The sequence below is a fragment of the Chiloscyllium plagiosum genome, unplaced genomic scaffold (assembly GCF_037043375.1).
Source record: "Chiloscyllium plagiosum isolate Xiang-an unplaced genomic scaffold, Cpla_swu_hap1 HiC_scaffold_27, whole genome shotgun sequence".
NCBI classification, from domain to species: Eukaryota; Metazoa; Chordata; class Chondrichthyes; order Orectolobiformes; family Hemiscylliidae; genus Chiloscyllium; species Chiloscyllium plagiosum.
The window spans coordinates 74,845,308-74,868,589 of NW_028270165.1; the positions used below are offsets into that span (position 1 = coordinate 74,845,308).

Here is a 23,282-nt window from a genome sequence, read left to right on the forward strand (position 1 = left end):
CTGTCCCTCTCTCTCACACACACACTGTCCCTCTCTCACACACACACACACACTGTCCCTCTCTCTCACACACACACACTGTCCCTCTCTCTCACACACACACACATATCCCTCTCTCTCACACACACACACACACATGTCCCTCTCTCTCACACACACACACTGTCCCTCTCACACACACTGTCCCTCTCTCACACACACTGTCCCTCTCTCACACACACACACACACACTGTCCCTCTCTTTCACACACACACACTGTCCCTCTCTCTCACACACACACACATGTCCCTCTCTCTCACACACACACACACACACACTGTCCCTCTCTCTCACACACACACACTGTCCCTCTCACACACACACTGTCCCTCTCACACACACACTGTCCCTCTCTCACACACACACACACACTGTCCCTCTCTCACACACACACACACTGTCCCTCTCACTCACACACACACACTGTCCCTCTCTCACACACACTGTCCCTCTCTCACACACACTGTCCCTCTCTCTCACACACACACACATACTGTCCCTCTCTCTCTCACACACACATACTGTCCCTCTCTCTCTCACACACACATACTGTCCCTCTCTCTCTCACACACACACTGTCCCTCTCTCTCTCACACACACACTGTCCCTCTCTCTCTCACACACACACTGTCCCTCTCTCACACACACACTGTCCCTCTCTCTCTCACACACACACTGTCCCTCTCTCTCTCACACACACACTGTCCCTCTCTCTCTCACACACTGTCCCTCTCTCTCTCACACACTGTCCCTCTCTCACACACACACTGTCCCTCTCTCACACACACACTGTCCCTCTCTCACACACACTGTCCCTCTCTCACACACACTGTCCCTCTCTCACACACACACTGTCCCTCTCTCTCTCTCACACACACACTGTCCCTCTCTCTCTCACACACACACTGTCCCTCTCTCACACACACACACACTGTCCCTCTCTCTCACACACACTGTCCCTCTCTCTCACACACTGTCCCTCTCTCACACACACACTGTCCCTCTCTCACACACACACTGTCCCTCTCTCTCTCTCACACACACTGTCCCTCTCTCTCTCTCACACACACACTGTCCCTCTCTCTCTCTCACACACACACACTGTCCCTCTCTCTCTCTCACACACACACTGTCCCTCTCTCTCACACACACACTGTCCCTCTCTCTCACACACACACTGTCCCTCTCTCTCTCTCACACACAGTCCCTCTCTCTCTCTCACACACACTGTCCCTCTCTCTCTCACACACACACTGTCCCTCTCTCTCTCACACACACACTGTCCCTCTCTCTCACACACACACACTGTTCCTCTCTCTCTCACACACATACTGTCCCTCTCTCTCTCACACACATACTGTCCCTCTCTCTCTCACACACACACACTGTCCCTCTCTCTCACACACCCACACTGTCCCTCTCTCTCTCACACACACACTGTCCCTCTCTCTCACACACACACACACTGTCCCTCTCTCTCACACACACACACTGTCCCTCTCTCTCACACACACACACTGTCCCTCTCTCTCACACACACACAGATGTCCCTCTCTCTCACACACACACACACACATGTCCCTCTCTCTCACACACACACACTGTCCCTCTCACACACACTGTCCCTCTCTCACACACACTGTCCCTCTCTCACACACACACACACACACTGTCCCTCTCTCTCACACACACACACTGTCCCTCTCTCTCACACACACACACATGTCCCTCTCTCTCACACACACACACACTGTCCCTCTCTCTCACACACACACACTGTCCCTCTCACACACACTGTCCCTCTCTCACACACACTGTCCCTCTCTCACACACACACTGTCCCTCTCTCTCACACACACTGTCCCTCTCTCTCACACACTGTCCCTCTCTCACACACACACTGTCCCTCTCTCACACACACACTGTCCCTCTCTCTCTCTCACACACACTGTCCCTCTCTCTCTCTCACACACACACTGTCCCTCTCTCTCTCTCACACACACACACTGTCCCTCTCTCTCACACACACACTGTCCCTCTCTCTCACACACACACTGTCCCTCTCTCTCTCTCACACACAGTCCTCTCTCTCTCTCACACACACTGTCCCTCTCTCTCTCACACACACACTGTCCCTCTCTCTCTCACACACACACTGTCCCTCTCTCTCTCTCACACACAGTCCTCTTTCTCTCTCACACACACTGTCCCTCTCTCTCTCACACACACACTGTCCCTCTCTCTCTCACACACACACTGTCCCTCTCTCTCACACACACACACTGTTCCTCTCTCTCTCACACACATACTGTCCCTCTCTCTCTCACACACATACTGTCCCTCTCTCTCTCACACACACACACTGTCCCTCTCTCTCTCTCACACACACACACTGTCCCTCTCTCTCTCACACACACACTGTCCCTCTCTCACACACACACTGTCCCTCTCTCTCACACACACTGTCCCTCTCTCTCACACACTGTCCCTCTCTCACACACACACTGTCCCTCTCTCACACACACACTGTCCCTCTCTCTCTCTCACACACACTGTCCCTCTCTCTCTCTCACACACACACTGTCCCTCTCTCTCTCTCACACACACACTGTCCCTCTCTCTCTCTCACACACACACTGTCCCTCTCTCTCTCTCACACACACACTGTCCCTCTCTCTCACACACACACTGTCCCTCTCTCTCTCTCACACACAGTCCCTCTCTCTCTCTCACACACACTGTCCCTCTCTCTCTCACACACACACTGTCCCTCTCTCTCTCACACACACACTGTCCCTCTCTCTCACACACACACACTGTTCCTCTCTCTCTCACACACATACTGTCCCTCTCTCTCTCACACTCATACTGTCCCTCTCTCTCTCACACACACACACTGTCCCTCTCTCTCTCACACACACACACTGTCCCTCTCTCTCTCACACACACACACTGTCCCTCTCTCTCTCACACACATACTGTCCCTCTCTCTCTCACACACATACTGTCCCTCTCTCTCTCACACACACACTGTCCCTCTCTCTCTCACACACACACTGTCCCTCTCTCTCACACACACACTGTCCCTCTCTCTCACACACACACACACTGTCCCTCTCTCTCACACACACACACTGTCCCTCTCTCTCACACACACACACTGTCCCTCTCTCTCACACACACACTGTCCCTCTCTCTCTCACACACACACTGTCCCTCTCTCTCTCACACACACACACACACACTGTCCCTCTCTCACACACACACACTGTCCCTCTCTCTCACACACACACACTGTCCCTCTCTCTCTCTCACACACACACTGTCCCTCTCTCTCACACACACACACACTGTCCCTCTCTCTCTCTCACACACACTGTCCCTCTCTCTCTCACACACACTGTCCCTCTCTCACACACACACTGTCCCTCTCTCTCTCACACACAGACTGTCCCTCTCTCTCTCACACACACACTGTCCCTCTCTCTCACACACACACACTGTCCCTCTCTCTCACACACACTGTCCCTCTCTCTCTCACACACACACACTGTCCCTCTCTCTCTCACACACACACACACACACACTGTCCCTCTCTCACACACACACACTGTCCCTCTCTCTCTCTCACACACACACTGTCCCTCTCTCTCACACACACACACACTGTCCCTCTCTCTCTCTCACACACACACTGTCCCTCTCTCTCTCTCACACACACTGTCCCTCTCTCTCTCACACACACTGTCCCTCTCTCACACACACACTGTCCCTCTCTCTCTCACACACACAGTCCCTCTCTCTCTCTCACACACACTGTCCCTCTCTCTCTCACACACACACTGTCCCTCTCTCTCTCACACACACACTGTCCCTCTCTCTCACACACACACACTGTTCCTCTCTCTCTCACACACATACTGTCCCTCTCTCTCTCACACACATACTGTCCCTCTCTCTCTCACACACACACACTGTCCCTCTCTCTCACACACCCACACTGTCCCTCTCTCTCTCACACACACACTGTCCCTCTCTCTCACACACACACACACTGTCCCTCTCTCTCACACACACACACTGTCCCTCTCTCTCACACACACACACTGTCCCTCTCTCTCACACACACACAGATGTCCCTCTCTCTCACACACACACACACACATGTCCCTCTCTCTCACACACACACACTGTCCCTCTCACACACACTGTCCCTCTCTCACACACACTGTCCCTCTCTCACACACACACACACACACTGTCCCTCTCTCTCACACACACACACTGTCCCTCTCTCTCACACACACACACATGTCCCTCTCTCTCACACACACACACATGTCCCTCTCTCTCACACACACACACACTGTCCCTCTCTCTCACACACACACACTGTCCCTCTCACACACACTGTCCCTCTCTCACACACACTGTCCCTCTCTCTCACACACACACACACACTGTCCCTCTCTCTCACACACACACACTGTCCCTCTCTCTCACACACACACACATGTCCCTCTCTCTCATACACACACACACACACTGTCCCTCTCTCTCACACACACACACTGTCCCTCTCACACACACACTGTCCCTCTCTCACACACACTGTCCCTCTCTCACACACACACACACACTGTCCCTCTCTCACACACACACACACACTGTCCCTCTCACTCACACACACACACTGTCCCTCTCTCACACACACTGTCCCTCTCTCACACACACTGTCCCTCTCTCACACACACTGTCCCTCTCTCTCACACACACACATACTGTCCCTCTCTCTCTCACACACACATACTGTCCCTCTCTCTCTCACACACACATACTGTCCCTCTCTCTCTCACACACACACTGTCCCTCTCTCTCTCACACACACACTGTCCCTCTCTCTCTCACACACACACTGTCCCTCTCTCACACACACACTGTCCCTCTCTCTCTCACACACACACTGTCCCTCTCTCTCTCACACACACACTGTCCCTCTCTCTCTCACACACTGTCCCTCTCTCTCTCACACACTGTCCCTCTCTCACACACACACTGTCCCTCTCTCACACACACTGTCCCTCTCTCACACACACTGTCCCTCTCTCACACACACACTGTCCCTCTCTCTCTCTCACACACACACACTGTCCCTCTCTCTCTCACACACACACTGTCCCTCTCTCACACACACACTGTCCCTCTCTCTCACACACACTGTCCCTCTCTCTCACACACTGTCCCTCTCTCACACACACACTGTCCCTCTCTCACACACACACTGTCCCTCTCTCTCTCACACACACTGTCCCTCTCTCTCTCTCACACACACACTGTCCCTCTCTCTCTCTCACACACACACTGTCCCTCTCTCTCTCTCACACACACACTGTCCCTCTCTCTCTCTCACACACACACTGTCCCTCTCTCTCACACACACACTGTCCCTCTCTCTCTCTCACACACAGTCCCTCTCTCTCTCTCACACACACTGTCCCTCTCTCTCTCACACACACACTGTCCCTCTCTCTCTCACACACACACTGTCCCTCTCTCTCACACACACACACTGTTCCTCTCTCTCTCACACACATACTGTCCCTCTCTCTCTCACACTCATACTGTCCCTCTCTCTCTCACACACACACACTGTCCCTCTCTCTCTCACACACACACACTGTCCCTCTCTCTCTCACACACACACACTGTCCCTCTCTCTCTCACACACATACTGTCCCTCTCTCTCTCACACACATACTGTCCCTCTCTCTCTCACACACACACTGTCCCTCTCTCTCTCACACACACACTGTCCCTCTCTCTCACACACACACTGTCCCTCTCTCTCACACACACACACACTGTCCCTCTCTCTCACACACACACACTGTCCCTCTCTCTCACACACACACACTGTCCCTCTCTCTCACACACACACTGTCCCTCTCTCTCTCACACACACACTGTCCCTCTCTCTCTCACACACACACTGTCCCTCTCTCTCTCACACACACACACACACACTGTCCCTCTCTCACACACACACACTGTCCCTCTCTCTCACACACACACACTGTCCCTCTCTCTCTCTCACACACACACTGTCCCTCTCTCTCACACACACACACACTGTCCCTCTCTCTCTCTCACACACACTGTCCCTCTCTCTCTCACACACACTGTCCCTCTCTCACACACACACTGTCCCTCTCTCTCTCACACACAGACTGTCCCTCTCTCTCTCACACACACACTGTCCCTCTCTCTCACACACACACACTGTCCCTCTCTCTCACACACACTGTCCCTCTCTCTCTCACACACACACACTGTCCCTCTCTCTCTCACACACACACACACACACACTGTCCCTCTCTCACACACACACACTGTCCCTCTCTCTCTCTCACACACACACTGTCCCTCTCTCTCACACACACACACACTGTCCCTCTCTCTCTCTCACACACACACTGTCCCTCTCTCTCTCTCACACACACTGTCCCTCTCTCTCTCACACACACTGTCCCTCTCTCACACACACACTGTCCCTCTCTCTCTCACACACACACTGTCCCTCTCTCTCACACACACACACACTGTCCCTCTCTCTCACACACACACACACTGTCCCTCTCTCTCACACACACACACTGTCCCTCTCTCTCACACACACACACTGTCCCTCTCTCTCACACACACACAGATGTCCCTCTCTCTCACACACACACACACACATGTCCCTCTCTCTCACACACACACACTGTCCCTCTCACACACACTGTCCCTCTCTCACACACACACACACACACTGTCCCTCTCTCTCACACACACACACTGTCCCTCTCTCTCACACACACACACATGTCCCTCTCTCTCACACACACACACACTGTCCCTCTCTCTCACACACACACACTGTCCCTCTCACACACACTGTCCCTCTCTCACACACACTGTCCCTCTCTCACACACACACACACACACTGTCCCTCTCTCTCACACACACACACTGTCCCTCTCTCTCACACACACACACTGTCCCTCTCTCTCACACACACACACATGTCCCTCTCTCTCACACACACACACACACACTGTCCCTCTCTCTCACACACACACACTGTCCCTCTCACACACACACTGTCCCTCTCTCACACACACTGTCCCTCTCTCACACACACACACACACTGTCCCTCTCTCACACACACACACACTGTCCCTCTCACTCACACACACACACTGTCCCTCTCTCACACACACTGTCCCTCTCTCACACACACTGTCCCTCTCTCTCACACACACACATACTGTCCCTCTCTCTCTCACACACACATACTGTCCCTCTCTCTCTCACACACACATACTGTCCCTCTCTCTCTCACACACACACTGTCCCTCTCTCTCTCACACACACACTGTCCCTCTCTCTCTCACACACACACTGTCCCTCTCTCACACACACACTGTCCCTCTCTCTCTCACACACACACTGTCCCTCTCTCTCTCACACACACACTGTCCCTCTCTCTCTCACACACTGTCCCTCTCTCTCTCACACACTGTCCCTCTCTCACACACACACTGTCCCTCTCTCACACACACTGTCCCTCTCTCACACACACTGTCCCTCTCTCACACACACTGTCCCTCTCTCACACACACACTGTCCCTCTCTCTCTCTCACACACACACACTGTCCCTCTCTCTCTCACACACACACTGTCCCTCTCTCACACACACACTGTCCCTCTCTCTCACACACACTGTCCCTCTCTCTCACACACTGTCCCTCTCTCACACACACACTGTCCCTCTCTCACACACACACTGTCCCTCTCTCTCTCTCACACACACTGTCCCTCTCTCTCTCTCACACACACACTGTCCCTCTCTCTCTCTCACACACACACTGTCCCTCTCTCTCTCTCACACACACACTGTCCCTCTCTCTCTCTCACACACACACTGTCCCTCTCTCTCACACACACACTGTCCCTCTCTCTCTCTCACACACAGTCCCTCTCTCTCTCTCACACACACTGTCCCTCTCTCTCTCACACACACACTGTCCCTCTCTCTCTCACACACACACTGTCCCTCTCTCTCACACACACACACTGTTCCTCTCTCTCTCACACACATACTGTCCCTCTCTCTCTCACACTCATACTGTCCCTCTCTCTCTCACACACACACACTGTCCCTCTCTCTCTCACACACACACACTGTCCCTCTCTCTCTCACACACACACACTGTCCCTCTCTCTCTCACACACATACTGTCCCTCTCTCTCTCACACACATACTGTCCCTCTCTCTCTCACACACACACTGTCCCTCTCTCTCTCACACACACACTGTCCCTCTCTCTCACACACACACTGTCCCTCTCTCTCACACACACACACACTGTCCCTCTCTCTCACACACACACACTGTCCCTCTCTCTCACACACACACACTGTCCCTCTCACACACACTGTCCCTCTCTCACACACACTGTCCCTCTCTCACACACACACACACACACTGTCCCTCTCTCTCACACACACACACTGTCCCTCTCTCTCACACACACACACATGTCCCTCTCTCTCACACACACACACACACACTGTCCCTCTCTCTCACACACACACACTGTCCCTCTCACACACACACTGTCCCTCTCTCACACACACTGTCCCTCTCTCACACACACACACACACTGTCCCTCTCTCACACACACACACACTGTCCCTCTCACTCACACACACACACTGTCCCTCTCACTCACACACACACACTGTCCCTCTCTCACACACACTGTCCCTCTCTCACACACACTGTCCCTCTCTCTCACACACACACAGTCCCTCTCTCTCACACACACACACATGTCCCTCTCTCTCACACACACACACACTGTCCCTCTCTCTCACACACACACACTGTCCCTCTCACACACACTGTCCCTCTCTCACACACACTGTCCCTCTCTCACACACACACACACACACTGTCCCTCTCTCTCACACACACACACTGTCCCTCTCTCTCACACACACACACATGTCCCTCTCTCTCACACACACACACATGTCCCTCTCTCTCACACACACACACACACACTGTCCCTCTCTCTCACACACACACACTGTCCCTCTCACACACACACTGTCCCTCTCTCACACACACTGTCCCTCTCTCACACACACACACACACTGTCCCTCTCTCACACACACACACACTGTCCCTCTCACTCACACACACACACTGTCCCTCTCACTCACACACACACACTGTCCCTCTCTCTCTCACACACACACTGTCCCTCTCTCTCTCACACACACACTGTCCCTCTCTCTCTCACACACACACACACACACTGTCCCTCTCTCACACACACACACTGTCCCTCTCTCTCACACACACACACTGTCCCTCTCTCTCTCTCACACACACACTGTCCCTCTCTCTCACACACACACACACTGTCCCTCTCTCTCTCTCACACACACTGTCCCTCTCTCTCTCACACACACTGTCCCTCTCTCACACACACACTGTCCCTCTCTCTCTCACACACAGACTGTCCCTCTCTCTCTCACACACACACTGTCCCTCTCTCTCACACACACACACTGTCCCTCTCTCTCACACACACTGTCCCTCTCTCTCTCACACACACACACTGTCCCTCTCTCTCTCACACACACACACACACACACTGTCCCTCTCTCACACACACACACTGTCCCTCTCTCTCTCTCACACACACACTGTCCCTCTCTCTCACACACACACACACTGTCCCTCTCTCTCTCTCACACACACACTGTCCCTCTCTCTCTCTCACACACACTGTCCCTCTCTCTCTCACACACACTGTCCCTCTCTCACACACACACTGTCCCTCTCTCTCTCTCACACACTGTCCCTCTCTCTCTCACACACACATGCACAATGTGGGTGGCACAGTGGTTAGCACTGCTGCCTCACAGCACCAGAGACCCGGGTTCAATTCCCGCCTCAGGCGACTGTGTGGAGTTTGCACATTCTCCCCGTGTCTGTGTGGGTTTCCTCCGGGTGCTCCGGTTTCCTCCCACAGTCCAAAGATGTGCGGGTCAGGTGAATTGGCCATGCTAAATTGCCCGTAGTGTTAGGTGAACGGATAAATGTTGGGGTATGGGTGGGTTGCGCTTCAGCGGGTCTGTGTGGACTTGTTGGGCCGAAGGGCCTGTTTCCACACTGTAATGTAATGTAATGTAATCTAATCTAGTCCCTCTCTCTCACACACACACACTCTTTCTCCTCTCGGCAGGTATTTCACAGAGCGCGGAGATGCAGTGGCCAAAGCCTCCAAAGACACACACGTGGTGAGTGAACTGAGAATACAGGGGCGGACACTAAGGGGCCAAACCCTGGTTTAAGCACCCCCCCCCCGCCAGGTGATAGGAGTCAGAGTGTCTTTTGTGCAGAGAATCTAACCACCACCCCTTTGACGGTCAATGGCGTTACCGTCATTGAATCCCCTTCCCCCCAACTATCAACATCCTGGGGGTTACCATTGACCAGAAACTGAACATGGACCAGCCCTATATAAACCCAGTGACTACAAGAGCAGGTCAGACGCTGGGAATCCTGCAGCGAGTCACTCCCCTCCTGACTCTCCCACCCCCCCCAAAAAGCCCTGTCCCCTGTATTGCCTTTACTGGTCAGTGCATAGAGGTCACGTTACATGGAATACCGTACTGTGTTCAATTCTGGTCTCCCTCCTAGCGGAAAGATGTTGTGAAACTTGAAAGGGCTCAGAAAAGATTTACAAGGATGTTGCCTGGGTTGGAGGGTTTGAGCTGCAGGGAGAGGCTGAACAGGCTGGGGCTGTTTTCCCTGGAGCGTCGGAGGCTGAGGGGTGACCTTTTAAAATCATGAGATGGTGGGGGGGGGGGGGGGTTGGACAAAGTTAAAAGTCACACATCACCACCCGAAAGGTTTATTCGGACGCTCTAGCTTTCGGAGCGCCGCTCCTTCGCCAGGAGGCCCCGGGGAACGGGTTTGTTTCAGTTCTTTGCGAAGGAAATTCTCGGGACTTCTTTGGGGTCACGTTCTCGAGGTAGCTGCGGGCCTTCTGACGTGAGGTGCCCTCGCAGCCCAGACAGTGCATGGTAAGGGGTGGAGGCTGAAGCCTCCCTGTATCCCCAGTCCGGAGTCAGACTGGTTTGATTCCTAAACTGGGAATTCACGGAATCTTTCACGCATTTGGCGGACGGTTGTGCGTCTCTTGAGCCAAATACAACAGGAGTCTCCGAATCATGAGGGGTGTCAGTCGGGTTAATGGGAGGTGTCTGTTCCCCGGCCTGGGCTGTGGCGAGGTGGGGGGGGGGGGCAGTTTTCAAAACCTTTAAAGGTGGGAGGAGAAAGGTTTAAGAAAGGACGTATGGGTGGGGGGCGACTTCTTTTCTCACACAGTTTGTGCGTGGAATGATCTTCCCGAGGAAGTGGTGGATGCGGGTGCAGTTCCGACGTTGGAAAGACGTTTGGAGAGGGAGGTGATGAGGGAATGTGCGGAGGGATGCGGGCCAGGAGCAGGGAGCCGTGGGTCGGCACGGACCGGTCGGGCCAAAGGGTCTGTTTCCATGGCCGAGGGGGGGGTGGGGGGGGGTGGGTGGGTGGAGGAGGAGCTAACCAGCGCCGTTCATCGAGCTCCCCCTCCCCCCACCACCACCAATCTCTCACGCATCTCCCCCCCCCCCACCGCTGATACCCAGATCGGGGGGGAGGAGGAGGATGGAGATGACCCGGAAGCGTCCCTCGGGAAACGCAGCCTCGCCCTCCCTGGACCCCGGGAGAACCCGGGGAAACCAGACCCAGTTCGTGAGGGGTCCCTGACAAGAGACGGGGAGGCAGAACGACGGCAGTGAGGTGTGGGGGGGGGGGGGGGCGGACGAGGCTCGAACCGGGGGAGAGGGGGTCATTGATGCCTCAGGGGGGGCCGGCGGCTGGTCAGTAAGTTGGGGGGGGGGGGTGACTCCCCACCGGGTACCCCGACCCCTCACGGTGTACCCTGACCCCTCACGGTGTACCCCCACGCCTCCCTGACTCTCTCTGTCTCGCCCCCCTCCCTCCCCCCCCAGATGGATTATCGCCAACTGGTCCACGAGAAAGATGAGGCGGCCTACATGGAACTCAGGGCGATGGTCATGGACATCAGGGGCTTCTACGTAAGTCACTGGGGGGGGAGAAGGGGCAAGGGGTCCGGGGGGTCAGGGACACATTCAACCTGACGCTGGGTCGGGGGGACAGTCACTGACGGACACTCACTGGAGGTGGGGGGGACAGTTACTGACGGACACTCTCTGGGCGGGGAGGGGGGTACAGTCACTGACGGACACTCTCTCGGGGGGAGGGGGGACAGTCACTGACGGACACTCTCGGGGGGGGACAGTCACTGACGGACACTCTCGGGGGGGGACAGTCACTGACGGACACTCTCTGGGGGGGGACAGTCACTGACGAACACTCTCTCGGGGGGGGGGGGGGACAGTCACTGACGGACACTCTCGGGGGGGGACAGTCACTGACGGACACTCTCTCGGGGGGGAGGGAGGGGGGACAGTCACTGACGGACACTCTCGGGGGGGGACAGTCACTGACGGACACTCTCTCGGGGGGGAGGGAGGGGGGACAGTCACTGACGGACACTCTCTCGGGGGGAGGGGGGGACAGTCACTGACGGACCCTCTCTGGGGGGTGGGGGGGGGGGACAGTCACTGACGGACACTCTCGGGGGGGGACAGTCACTGACGGACACTCTCTCGGGGGGGGGGGGGACAGTCACTGACGGACACTCTCTCGGGGGGGGACAGTCACTGACGGACACTCTCTCGGGGGGGAGGGAGGGGGGACAGTCACTGACGGACACTCTCGGGGGGGGACAGTCACTGACGGACACTCTCTCGGGGGGGGGACAGTCACTGACGGACACTCTCTCGGGGGGGAGGGAGGGGGGACAGTCACTGACGGACACTCTCGGGGGGGGACAGTCACTGACGGACACTCTCTCGGGGGGGAGGGAGGGGGGACAGTCACTGACGGACACTCTCTCGGGGGGAGGGGGGACAGTCACTGACGGACCCTCTCTGGGGGGGGGGGGGGGGACAGTCACTGACGGACACTCTCTGGGGGGGGACAGTCACTGACGGACACTCTCTCGGGGGGGGGGGACAGTCACTGACGGACACTCTCGGGGGGGGACAGTCACTGACGGACACTCTCTCGGGGGGGAGGGAGGGGGGACAGTCACTGACGGACACTCTCGGGGGGGGACAGTCACTGACGGACACTCTCTGGGGGGGGACAGTCACTGACGGACACTCTCTCGGGGGGGGGGGGGGACAGTCACTGACGGACACTCTCTCGGGGGGGGACAGTCACTGACGGACACTCTCTGGGGGGGGGACAGTCACTGACGGACACTCTCTGGGGGAGGAGGGGGGGACAGTCACTGACGGACACTCTCGGGGGGGGGGGGACAGTCACTGACGGACACTCTCTCGGGGGGGGACAGTCACTGACGGACACTCTCGGGGGGGGACAGTCACTGACGGACACTCTCTGGGGGGGGGGGGGACAGTCACTGACGGACACTCTCTCGGGGGGGGACAGTCACTGACGGACACTCTCGGGGAGGGACAGTCACTGACGGACACTCTCTCGGGGGGGGGGGGGACAGTCACTGACGGACACTCTCTCGGGGGGGGACAGTCACTGACGGACACTCTCTGGGGGGGGGACAGTCACTGACGGACACTCTCTCGGGGGGGGGGAGGGGGGACAGTCACTGACGGACACTCTCTCGGGGGGGAGGGAGGGGGGACAGTCACTGACGGACACTCTCTCGGGGGGGAGGGGGGGACAGTCACTGACGGACACTCTCTCGGGGGGGAGGGAGGGGGGACAGTCACTGACGGACACTCTCTCTGGGGGAGGAGGGGGGGACAGTCACTGACGGACACTCTCTCGGGGGGGAGGGAGGGGGGACAGTCACTGACGGACACTCTCTCGGGGGGGAGGGGGGACAGTCACTGACAGACACTCTCTGGGGGGGGGGACAGTCACTGACGGACACTCTCTCGGGGGGGGGACAGTCACTGACGGACACTCTCTCGGGGGGGGGACAGTCACTGACGGACACTCTCTCGGGGGGGGGGGGACAGTCACTGACGGACACTCTCTCGGGGGGGGACAGTCACTGACGGACACTCTCTCGGGGGGGAGGGAGGGGGGACAGTCACTGACGGACACTCTCGGGGGGGGGAGGGGGGACAGTCACTGACAGACACTCTCTGGGGTGGGAGGGGGGACAGTCACTGACGGACACTCTCTCGGGGGGGGACAGTCACTGACGGACACTCTCTCGGGAGGGGGGACAGTCACTGACGGACACTCTCTCGGGGGGGGACAGTCACTGACGGACACTCTCTCGGGGGGGAGGGAGGGGGGACAGTCACTGACGGACACTCTCTCGGGGGGGAGGGGGGACAGTCACTGACGGACACTCTCGGGGGGGGACAGTCACTGACGGACACTCTCGGGGGGGGGAGGGAGGGGGGAGGGGGGACAGTCACTGACAGACACTCTCTGGGGTGGGAGGGGGGACAGTCACTGACGGACACTCTCTCAGGGGGGAGGGGGGACAGTCACTGACAGACACTCTCTGGGGGGAGAGGGGGGACAGTCACTGACAGACACTCTCTGGGGGGGGGGGGACAGTCACTGACGGACACTCTCCCGGGGGGGAACAGTCACTGACGGACACTCTCTGTGGGGGGGGAGGGGGGATAGTCACTGACGGACACTCTCTCGGGGGGACAGTCACTGACGGACACTCTCTGGGGGGGGGGAGGGGGGATAGTCACTGACGGACACTCTCTGTGGGGGGGAGGGGGGGGACAGTCACTGACGGACACTCTCTCGGGGGGAGGGGGGACAGTCACTGACGGACACTCTCTGTGGGGGGGAGGGGGGGGACAGTCACTGACGGACACTCTCTGGGGGGAGGGGGGACAGTGACTGACGGACACTCTCTCGGGGGGAGGGGGGACAGTGACTGACAGACACTCTCTGGGGGGAGGGGGGACAGTGACTGACGGACACTCTCTCGGGGGGAGGGGGGAAAGTCACTGACGGACACTCTCTGGGGGGAGGGGGGACAGTGACTGACAGACACTCTCTGGGGGGAGGGGGGACAGTGACTGACGGACACTCTCTCGGGGGGAGGGGGGACAGTGACTGACAGACACTCTCTGGGGTGGGAGGGGGGACAGTCACTGACGGACACTCTCTGGGGTGGGAGGGGGGACAGTCACTGACGGACACTCTCTCGGGGGGAGGGGGGAAAGTCACTGACGGACACTCTCTGGGGGGAGGGAGGGGGGACAGTCACTGACAGACACTCTCTGGGAGGAGGAGGGGGGACAGTCACTGACGGATACTCTCTGGGAGGGGGAGGGGGGACAGTCACTGACGGATACTCTCTGGGAGGGGGAGGGGGGAAGGGGGGACAGTCACTGACGGACACTCTCTGGAGGGGGGGACAGTCACTGACGGACACTCTCTGGGGGGGGGGAGGACAGTCACTGACGGACACGCTCGGGGGGGGGGAAGGGGGGACAGTCACTGACGGACACTCTCTGGGGGGGGGAGGGGGGGACAGTCACTGACGGACACTCTCTGGGGGGGGGGACAGTCACTGACGGACACTCTCTGGAGGGGGGGGACAGTCACTGACGGACACTCTCTGGAGGGGGGGACAGTCACTGACGGACACTCTCTGGAGGGGGGGGACAGTCACTGACGGACACTCTCTGGAGGGGGAGGGGGGGGACAGTCACTGACGGACACTCTCTGGGGGGAGAGGGGGGGACAGTCACTGACGGACACTGTCTGGGGGAGGGGGGGGGACAGTTACTGACGGACACTCTCTGGGGGGAGAGGGGGGGGACAGTCACTGACGGACACTCTCTGGGGGAGGGAGGGGGGGACAGTCACTAACAGACACTCTCTGGGGGGAGAGGGGGGGACAGTCACTGACGGACACTCTCTGGGAGGAGAGGGGGGGACAGTCACTGACGGACACTCTCTGGGGGGAGAGGGGGGGACAGTCACTGACGGACACTCTCTGGGAGGAGAGGGGGGGACAGTCACTGACGGACACTCTCTGGGGGGAGAGGGGGGGACAGTCACTGACGGACACTGTCTGGGGGAGGGGGGGGACAGTTACTGACGGACACTCTCTGGGGGGGGGGGAGGGGGGACAGTCACTGACGGACACTCTCTGGGGGGAGGGAGGGGGGGACAGTCACTGACGGACACTCTCTGGGGGAGGGAGGGGGGTACAGTTACTGACGGACACTCTCTGGGGGGAGGGAGGGGGGTACAGTTACTGACGGACACTCTCTGGGGGGAGGGAGGGGGGTACAGTCACTGACGGACACTCTCTGGGGGGAGGGAGGGGGGGACAGTCACTGACGGACACTCTCTGGGGGAGGGAGGGGGGTACAGTTACTGACGGACACTCTCTGGGGGGAGGGAGGGGGGTACAGTTACTGACGGACACTCTCTGGGGGGAGGGAGGGGGGTACAGTCACTGACGGACACTCTCTGGGGGGAGGGAGGGGGGTACAGTTACTGACGGACACTCCCTCAGGGGGTGTGATGGAGCGTTGCAAATCCTCGCCTTTGACTCTTTGGATCAAGGCGCTGACCTTTAACCCTTCGACCGGGGGTGGGCAGTTGGTCAGTGACATATGACCTTTCCTGGCTGTCCAAAGTCAGACATGGCCTGGTCTCGGCAGGGGGGGGGGGGGGCGCGAGTGGGGGGTCAGGGGCATTGGTGGGACAGAGGGAACCACAGCGGTAATCCCTCAGTGGCCGGCGCTGATTCTCTCTCTCTCTGTCCGTCCCCAGGTCGAACTGTTGGACATTATCCTGAAGAATAAGGAGAAGATTACCAACCCCAAGGGAGAGGAGAAAGCGTTGTCCATGTACTGAGACACGCAAGGTCCACGGGGAACCGAGTTTACGGTTCAGAGAGAGAGTTGGAGAAGGATACGCGGGCGGGCGGGGTGGGGGGGGGGTCACGCGGGTAAAGGTGGCGAAAGACATTAAACTACTGTCGACGGGCAACTGGGCAGCCACGTCTGGGGGGGGGGTGCGGTCCCACACAGACTGACGCCCACCCGCCCACCGCTTTATGAACGTGAATAAATTTCTAGCTTGTATGAGTGTGGACCCGCAGGATAAATTCACTCCGCCTCAACCAGCCACCAGTCTCACAGCACGAAAACAGACCCTTCGGCCCAACCGGTCCATGCCGACCCTGATCCCAAACTTAAAACCAGTCCCGCCTGCCTGCTCCAGGCCCCAGTGTCCCTCCAAACCTTTCCCTATTCATGTCCTCACCCTGATGTCTTTTAAACGTTGTAACTGTGCCTGCATCCGCCACTTCCTGTGGAAGCTTGTTCCACACACGAAATCTCTCTCCTCTCACTTTACAAACGTGTCGCCTGGTCTTGAGATCCCCCACCTTAACGAAAAGACAACTCCCATTAACTCTCTCGACACCTCTCATGATTCTCTGGTGAGAGAAACGGAGCGGGTGAGGTGATGAAAGAGAGAGAGAGAGAGAGAGACAGAGCTCATGTAGCAGGTGTGGGAGCAGGAGGCCATTCAGCCCATCGAGTCTGCTCCACCAATCAGATCAGATTGTCCTCCACTCCCCACTTCCCTGCCTTTTCCCCTCCATTCCCCTTCTTGGTTAAATCTCTCTCTGTCTCAGCCTTGAATACCCTCACTGCCTCCCAGCGTCTGGGTATCTTTGCTTGGATACGTGGCCCCGGAACTGTTCACGGTGATCCAGCTGGGGCTCTGACTGGTGCCTTGTGCAGATTTAGCAAAACCCTCACCCCCCCCCACTTTTGTACTCCTGTCTCCTCTGAAATGAAGACCAACGCCCTGTTGCCTTCCCTGTTCTCCACTGAACTTACTTTTTTGTGTCTCTGCAATCCTGTCTTGTGGCTTTCTGCAGTTGCTCACCATTGAAATAGCATCTGCCCGCTCTGCTCTCGCTGCTAAAGTCTGTAACCTCCTTTTTAAAAAAAAAATTCATTCATGGGAATGGGGGGGGGGGGGGTTTACTGGCCAGGCCCAGCATTTTGTTGCCCATCCCTAATTGCCCCCAGGGCATTTAAGAGCCACCGACATTGACTGGAATCACGTGCAGGCCAGATGAGCTACGTTTGGCAATTTCCTTCCTTACAAAAAAAAAAGGGGGGGGGGTGATTTGTGAGCCAGATGGGTTTTTCCAACCATCAACAAAAGAGATTCACAGTCGTCTTAAGTTCTGGGTTACACCCGAAACGTCGGCTTTTCCACCTCCTCCTGACGCTGCCCGGCTCGCTGTGTTCTTCCAGCCTCCTGCTCGTCTTTTTTTTTTAAAAAAAAAACGCCTGTCACTACCCACTTGGGCAGGATTTGAACCTGGGCCTGCCAAAACATTAGCTGGGTTCGCGGATTAATTGAACTGAATTTATTGTCCCGTGTACCGTGAAACGCTTTGTCTTGCGAGCAATACAGGCAGATCACAGAGTTAAGTCGCATCGATAAGTAAATAATAGGTAAACAGTGGCAAAAACAAACACACAGCTACAGGCGAATGTTAAGAGTTTGAGACTCCATTCAGTATTCCAACAACGGCAGGGTAGAAACTGTTTGGAAACCGGCTGGTGCGTGTGTTCAGGCTTCAGTACCTTCTCCCCGATGGGAGAGGTTGTAGAAAAACATTGCCAGGGGATGGGATGGAGCTTTGAGAATGCTGGCGGCCTTTCCTCGACAGCGGGCCTGGGAGATGGATCCTATAGACGGGAGGTTGGCCCTTTGTGATTGTCCGGGGCCGAGTTCACTACTCTCTGTAACCGTCTCCGATCCTGTACAGTTGACATACCGGGTAGTGATACATCCGGACAGAATGCTGGCACACCTATAAAAGTCAGCAAGGATGTTCGCCGACACGCCAAATTTCCTCAGCTGCCTGAGGAAGCAGAGGCGGTGCAGGGCAGAGATATCACCACTCGGCCATCACCTTCCCCCCCGTATTAGATTCCAATCTGCTCCACAGCCCCCTTCCTTCCCATTTATTTCTGCGTCATCTGCAAACTGAGCGCACTGTGTTCACTTTCCTCACTCGCGTCATTCACAGGGTGTTGGCGAGACCTCTTCCAGTTCTGGTCGCCTTGCTAGAGGAAGGGTATAATTAAGCCGGAGAGAGTTCAGAACAGATTTATCAGGGTGTGGCTGGGAGGCTTTGAGTTATTCGGCAAGACTGGGACTTTATTCCCTGCAGCGTAGGAGGTTGGGAGGGGGGCATGATCTTATAAAATCACAAGGGGCGTGGTTAAGGCAAATAGCCAAGGGTCTTTTCCTCAGGGTGGGAGAGTTCAAAACTAGGGGGCATGTTTTTGAGGTGAGAGGGGTAAGATTTGAACAGGACATGAAGGGCAACTTTTCCCTCGCAGTGCGATTGCAATGAACTGCCAGGGGAAGTGGGAGAGGCGAGTACAGTTATAACATTTTTAAAAGACATTTGGATACGTACATGAATAGGAGAGGTTGAGGGGGAATTTGGGACAAATGCAGGCAAATGGGGCTGTTTACCTGGAGCGTCGGAGGCTGAGGGATGACCTTATAGAGGTTTATAAAATCATGAGGGGTCATGGATAGGATAATGGGTTTGGGGGAGTCCAGAACGAGAGGGGCATAGGTTTAGGGTGAGAGGGGAAAGATATAAAAGGAACCTAAGGGGCAACTTTTTCTCACAGAGGGTGGTGCGTGTGTGGAATGAGCTGCCAGAGGAAGTGGTGGAGGCTGGTACAATTGCAACATTTAAAAGGCATTTGGATGAGTATATGAATAGGAAGGGTTTGGAGGGATATGGGCCAAGTGCTGGCAGGTGGGACTGGATTCGGCAAGGGATGGCTGGTACATCTCGATGACTCTAAATGGGACTAGTTAAGATTGGGGATATCTGGTCGGCATGGACGGCTTGGACCGAAGGGGTCTGTTCCCGTGCTTTATGACTCTGTGACATAGGAGCCCAATACTGAGCACAGTGGCGCTGGACTGGTTGACATCCTGGAAATGGATCCCATTTTAACTCGTCTTCGTTCGGTCTGCCAATCCTCCATCCACGCTAATATTACTACCTCAAACACCACGTGGTCCTTTTGAGAAGCCTAACCTCACTTATCGAACGTTTGGAAATCCAAGTATATTAGGTCGTCTGAGTCCTCTTTATCTATCATGCTTCTTTGAGAGAATCACAGAACCCCTGGTGTGGAAACAGGCCATTTAGCCCCACAGGTCGACACCAGCCCATTCCCTTACCTTACTACGCTGCAATCCCCCTGACTAATACACCTAACCTGCTCATCCCTTGGCACTATGGGTAATTTATGTTTCCCAGGCGTGGCCTCCCCTCTGTGAAGGGATGCTGATTCTGCTTGATTACAGTAGGCACTTATAGAGTCATAGAGATGTACAGCATGGAAACAGACCCTTCGGTCCAACCCGTCCATGCCGACCAGATATCCCAACCCAATCTAGTCCCACCTGCCAGCGCCAGGCCCATATCCCTCTAAACCCTTCCTATTCATATACCCATCCAAATGCCTCTTAAATGTTGCAATTGTACCAGCCTCCACCACATCCTCTGGCAGCTCATTCCATACATGTACCACCCTCTGCGTGAAAAAGTTGCCCCATAGGTCTCTTTTATATCTTTCCCCTGAACCTACACCCTCTAGTTCTGGATTCCCTCACACGAGGGAAAAGACTTTGTCTATTTATCCTATCCATGCCCCTCATAATTTTGTAAACCTCTATAAGGTCACCCCTCAGCCTCCAAGGCTCCAGGGAAAACAGTCCCAGCCTGTTCAGCCTCTCCCTGTAGCTCAAATCCTCCAACCCTGGCAACATCCTTGTAAATCTTTACTGAACCTTTTCAAGTTTCACAACATTTTTCCGATAGGAAGGAGACCAGAATTGCACGCAATATTCCAACAGTGGCCCTAACCAATGTCCTGTACAGCCGCAACATGACCTCCCAACTCCTATATCCAATACTCTGACCAATAAAGGAAAGCATAGAAAACGCCTTCTTCACTATCCTATCTACCTGCGACTCCACTTTCAAGGAGCTATGAACCTGCACTCCAAGGTCTCTCTGTTCAGCAACACTCCCTCGGATCTTACCATTAAGTGTATAAGTCCTGCTAAGATTTGCTTTCCCAAAATGCAGCACCTCACATTTATCTGAATTAAACGCCATCTGCCACTCCTCAGCCCATTGGCCCATCTGGTCCAGATCCTGTTGTAATCTGAGGTAACCCTCTTCACTGTCCACTACACCCTCCAATTTTGGTGTCATCCGCAAACTTACTAGCTGTACCTCTTTATGCTCGCATCCAAATCATTTATGTAAATGACAAAAAGTAGAGGACCCAACACCGATCCTTGTGGCACTCCACTGGTCACAGGCCTCCAGTCTGAAAAACAACCCTCCTCCACCACCACCCTCTGTCTTCTACCTTTGAGCCAGTTCTGTATCCAAATGGCTAGTTCCCCCTGTATTCCGTGAGATCTATCCTTGCTAATCAGTCTCCCATGGGGAATCTTGTTGAATGCCTTCCTGAAGTCCATATAGATCACATCTACTGCTCTGCCCTCATCAATCCTCTTTGTTACTTCTTCAAAAAACTCAATCAAGTTTGTGAGACATGATTTCCCATGTACAAAACCACGTTGACTATCCATAATCAGTCCTTGCCTTTCCAAATACATGTACATCCTGCCCAACAACTTGGGCAGGATGTACATGTGGGCAAGTTGTTGGATTCCCTCCAACAACTTGCCCACCGCCGAGATCAAGCTCACCGGTCTATAATTCCCTGGCTTGTCCTTACCAACCTTCTTAGACAGTGGCACCACGTTAGCCAACCTCCAGTCTTCCAGCACCTCACCTGTGACAATCGATGATACAAGTATCTCAGCAAGAGGCCCAGCAATCACTTCTTTGGTTTCCCACAGAGTTCTAGAGTACACCTGATCAGGTCCTGGGGATTTATCCACCTTTAACCGTTTCAAGACATCCAGCACTTCCTCCTCTGTAATCTGGACATTTTGCAAGATGTCGCCATCTATTTCCCTATAGTCTATATCTTCCATCTCCTTTTCCACAGTAAATACTGATGCAAAATACTCATTTAGTATCTCCCCCAATTTCTGCGGCTCCTCACAAAGGCCGCCTTGCTGATCTTTGAGGGGCCCTATTCTCTCCCTAGTTACCCTTTTGTATTTGTTAAAACCCTTTGGATTCTCCTTAATTCTATTTGCCAAAGCTCTCTCATGTCCCCTTTTTTCCCTCCTGATTTCCCTCTTAAGTATACACCTACTGCCTTTATACTCTTCTAAGGATTCACTCAATCTATCCTGTCTATACCTTACATAGGCCTCCTTCTTTTTCTTAACCAAACCCTCAATTTCATTAGTCATCCAGCATTCCCTATAGCTACCAGCCTTCCCTTTCACCCTGACAGGAATATACTTTCTCTGGATTCTTGTTATCCCATTTCTGAAGGCTTCCCATTTTCAGCCGTCCCTTTACCTGCGAACATCTGCCTCCAATTAGCTTTCGGAAGTTCTTGCCTAATACTATCAAAATTGGCCTTTCTCCAATTTAGAACTTCAACTTTTAGATCTGGTCTATCCTTTTCCATCACTATTTTAAATCTACTAGAATTATGGTCGCTGGCCCCAAAGTGCTCTCCCACTGACACCTCAGTCAGTGATTCCTGAAGAAGGGCTCATGCCCGAAATGTCAATTTTCCTGCTCCTTGGATGCTGTCTGACTTGCTGCGCTTTTCCAGCAACACATTTTCACCTCAGTCACCTGCCCTGCCTTACTTCCCAAGAGTAGGTCAAGTTTTGCCCCTTCTCTCGTCGGTACATCCACATGCCCAATCAGAAAATTGTCTTGTACACACTTCTAAATTTCTTTCAGAATATTTCAAATACATACTTTATTCAGAGGGAACACCTTTACAAACACACACATGGCCACTGAAGCAGATCGGTTCTGCATACAGAGAACAAACAGACATTGCTGGGTTTGAGTCTCAAACAAACCCAAAGTCATTTC

The 23,282-nt window shown here is 55.2% G+C and overlaps 1 protein-coding gene across 1 annotated transcript in view; it reads left to right on the forward strand.

The window, feature by feature from the left end:
- LOC122547639 (proteasome activator complex subunit 2-like) overlaps positions 1-17,313 on the forward strand; it is a 108,944-nt gene extending 91,631 nt beyond the window's left edge. The window contains exons 9-11 of the mRNA XM_087974891.1: positions 10,350-10,404; positions 12,163-12,249; positions 16,997-17,313. Coding sequence (XP_087831017.1) covers positions 10,350-10,404; positions 12,163-12,249; positions 16,997-17,080 — 226 coding nt within the window. The 3' untranslated portion in view covers positions 17,081-17,313. The remainder of the gene's footprint in view (positions 1-10,349; positions 10,405-12,162; positions 12,250-16,996) is intronic.
- Positions 17,314-23,282: the final 5,969 nt, after the last annotated feature.